The sequence below is a fragment of the Tachysurus fulvidraco genome, chromosome 12, assembly GCF_022655615.1.
Source record: "Tachysurus fulvidraco isolate hzauxx_2018 chromosome 12, HZAU_PFXX_2.0, whole genome shotgun sequence".
NCBI classification, from domain to species: Eukaryota; Metazoa; Chordata; class Actinopteri; order Siluriformes; family Bagridae; genus Tachysurus; species Tachysurus fulvidraco.
The window spans coordinates 25,736,395-25,738,894 of record NC_062529.1 but is presented as its reverse complement, the minus strand read 5'-3'; the positions used below and the strand labels follow the sequence as shown (position 1 = coordinate 25,738,894).

Sequence of the window (2,500 nt, the reverse complement as noted above, 5' to 3'; positions counted from 1 at the left end):
GAAGCGTTACATAGGGATAGGGTTAATGTGTTGGAACGACTGATCGGAGCTCACGAGCTGCCACTCTGGGCCCCTGAGCAAGGCCCTTAACCTTCGATTGCTCATAGTATAATTAAAATAATGTAAATAATACTTTGTTATCCAGGTTTAATGCTCATATAATAATAACTTGTTTATACTGCAGCGAACACGTAACAATACAAACGTTCCTCCGTGCTTTCATGCGTTCAGTATTAATGTTGTTATTTCTCTCTTTTTTTCTTTTTTTTTCCCCTTAGACTCAGACTGAGAAGTTGGCTAAAGTGTACCAGCCCCTGCGCTCAACGCTCGGCGGTAAGAGCCACGTGTCTGTCGCACACCTTCTCGCCGCCCGAGAGGATTTATCCAAAATCCTTCGCACGAGCAGCGGCAAGAGCCGAGAGAAAACCTCCTGCGCCATCAACAAGGTGCAGAACCACATCTAACCTTCATGTTCTACAGAACAGTGACGTAGCGTTTATCTGAGTATCTCTGAGTAGATTAGATTTACACCACTGAGCTGAGGAATCCTGCTCTCTGATTGGTCCCCAGCTGGTGATTCATTCTCTCTAACAGCAGCTCTGACGGTAGATCGGGTTTATATTAACGTACTCGCTCTTATACACTGTCGTTTCCATAGTAACGGGGACGAGTACAGAGCACACACCACCGATGATAAACAGTTAAATATGGTGAAGTTCTCTTCAGAGTGAGATGTTTCTGTAGGATGTGGTGAAGGAGTCTCCAGTGTCAGAACCTCGTAACAGTCAGAAGTGAAGCTGGAACTTTAAAACAAAGGTGTTTATAGCTTTTATAATGAAGGCGAGAAATGTCATGTAGCTATAAATGTCTGTGCATGTGGTAACACTCCTAATTTACTGCTTATTAAGAGTTAGTAAGGTAGTTATTAAGTTTAGGTATTGGGTACAGTTAAGAATGTAGAATAAGGCATTAATATGTGCGTAATAAGCACTAATAAACAGCCACAATTCTATTAATATTCATGTTAATAAGCAACTATTTAAATGCCCCTAAAATAGTGTTACTGTGGGATGTTATGGAAGAACGTAGTACCTTAACCTTCAGGGGGTTTGGCCTCAATGGCCTTCCAGTAAGCAGTGTGCTGTGTGCAAGTGACCGAGGAACTCAGGGTACAAACTTAATTTAAATCGTATTAAATCTTGTCGTTTTAAACACAATTATGCTGTTAAGATTTTCTTTAACTACATTTAAGTTCCTAGTTGTAGGCAACTCTGTATTTTTTTTTTTTTTCAAATTCCCAGTTTATTCCCATATATTCCTGTTAATTCCCATGGAAAGTTTCCAGCCTTGAAAATTCCCGGAATTTTGCGACCCTGGATAGAACCCTGTTAAATTGAAGTAGAATAAAAAGAATAGATAGAAATAGAAAATTATTAACACTTCGTAATGTTCAGTTCTGCTGGTCATGATCGTGGGTATGACAATCGTGGATCGTGGAGCTCTAGAAGCGACTCACTGGGTCCAAGCACTTACAGATGAGTCACGATGCACTAAAACATCTGAAAGTCCGTCATTTATCCTACGTGTGCTTCCTGTCCCCTCGTGTGATGGTTTAAGGTCCTCCATTGTTGTTGACACTTAAACCAGGTTTAATGGGCTGTTTTTCTCTGTAGTTTATATCTCTATATCGCACTAGTTAGGTGAAATTTATGGCAACCTGAAATTTAACTTAAAAAGGACTTAAAGGATTTTAACTTAAAGGATGCAGGACGCAGGGTTCATCATCAAAGAGGACATCGTTTGTACGTTTGATACCGAGTCACCAGTAGGGTGTGAACATGATATTCTGCTCGATCTGAAGCTCCATTCACTATCTTAAGGGACTCTGATCCAACAGGTTTTGATGGGACGTGTTCCAGATCGTGGTGAAGACCAAACGAAATCGAGCCTCCTCCTCCAGAGATGCCGGTGTGGCAGAAAACGGCAAGACGGTCCGACGGGGGGTGGCGGAGGGAGAGGGGGTGGAAGGGGTGGCTACGATCAGCACCAAGTAGATAAGGAGACGAGGAGTGAAGAGGGGAAAGAGGGAGTAAGTACAAGGACAAGGAGGCTGGTCAGAGGGTGGGAATCAGGATGGGTCATATCAAGACGTAAGAGGAAGAGAGGGTGCCGTGAGGCCTACTAGGTGTCGGCAAGGAGTGCCATGGGTGAGGATACACGGCAGGAGATATCAAGTGGCAAGGATACCAAGCGTGCATAGGGCAAGGCAAGATACCAAGTGGAGGGTATCAAGGGGGACACCACCAGGACACGGGTATCTACTGGAGGACGTCTATCAGGGGGGACAACTATAGGACAGCGAAGTGTGATAAAAAAGGTCACTACTCAAGATGGAGGGAGTACAACAGGAACGACTGAGGTCGCCAGGGAGGGCGTGCGAGGGGTGGAGAGGGGGACGACGGGTGGGCCAACGCGCGAGGCTGGGGCGGGGAAGGGCGTC

At 44.7% G+C, this 2,500-nt stretch overlaps 1 protein-coding gene across 1 annotated transcript in view; it reads left to right on the top strand.

Annotated features, from left to right (window-relative positions):
* Window positions 1–2,185, top strand: part of LOC113662048 (protein FAM98A) — a 10,149-nt gene extending 7,964 nt beyond the window's left edge. Inside the window, 4 exon segments of the mRNA XM_027176671.2 lie at window positions 279–446; window positions 1,898–1,925; window positions 1,928–1,977; window positions 1,979–2,185. Coding sequence (XP_027032472.2) covers window positions 279–446; window positions 1,898–1,925; window positions 1,928–1,977; window positions 1,979–2,185 — 453 coding nt within the window.
* The last annotated feature ends 315 nt before the right edge of the window (window positions 2,186–2,500 follow it).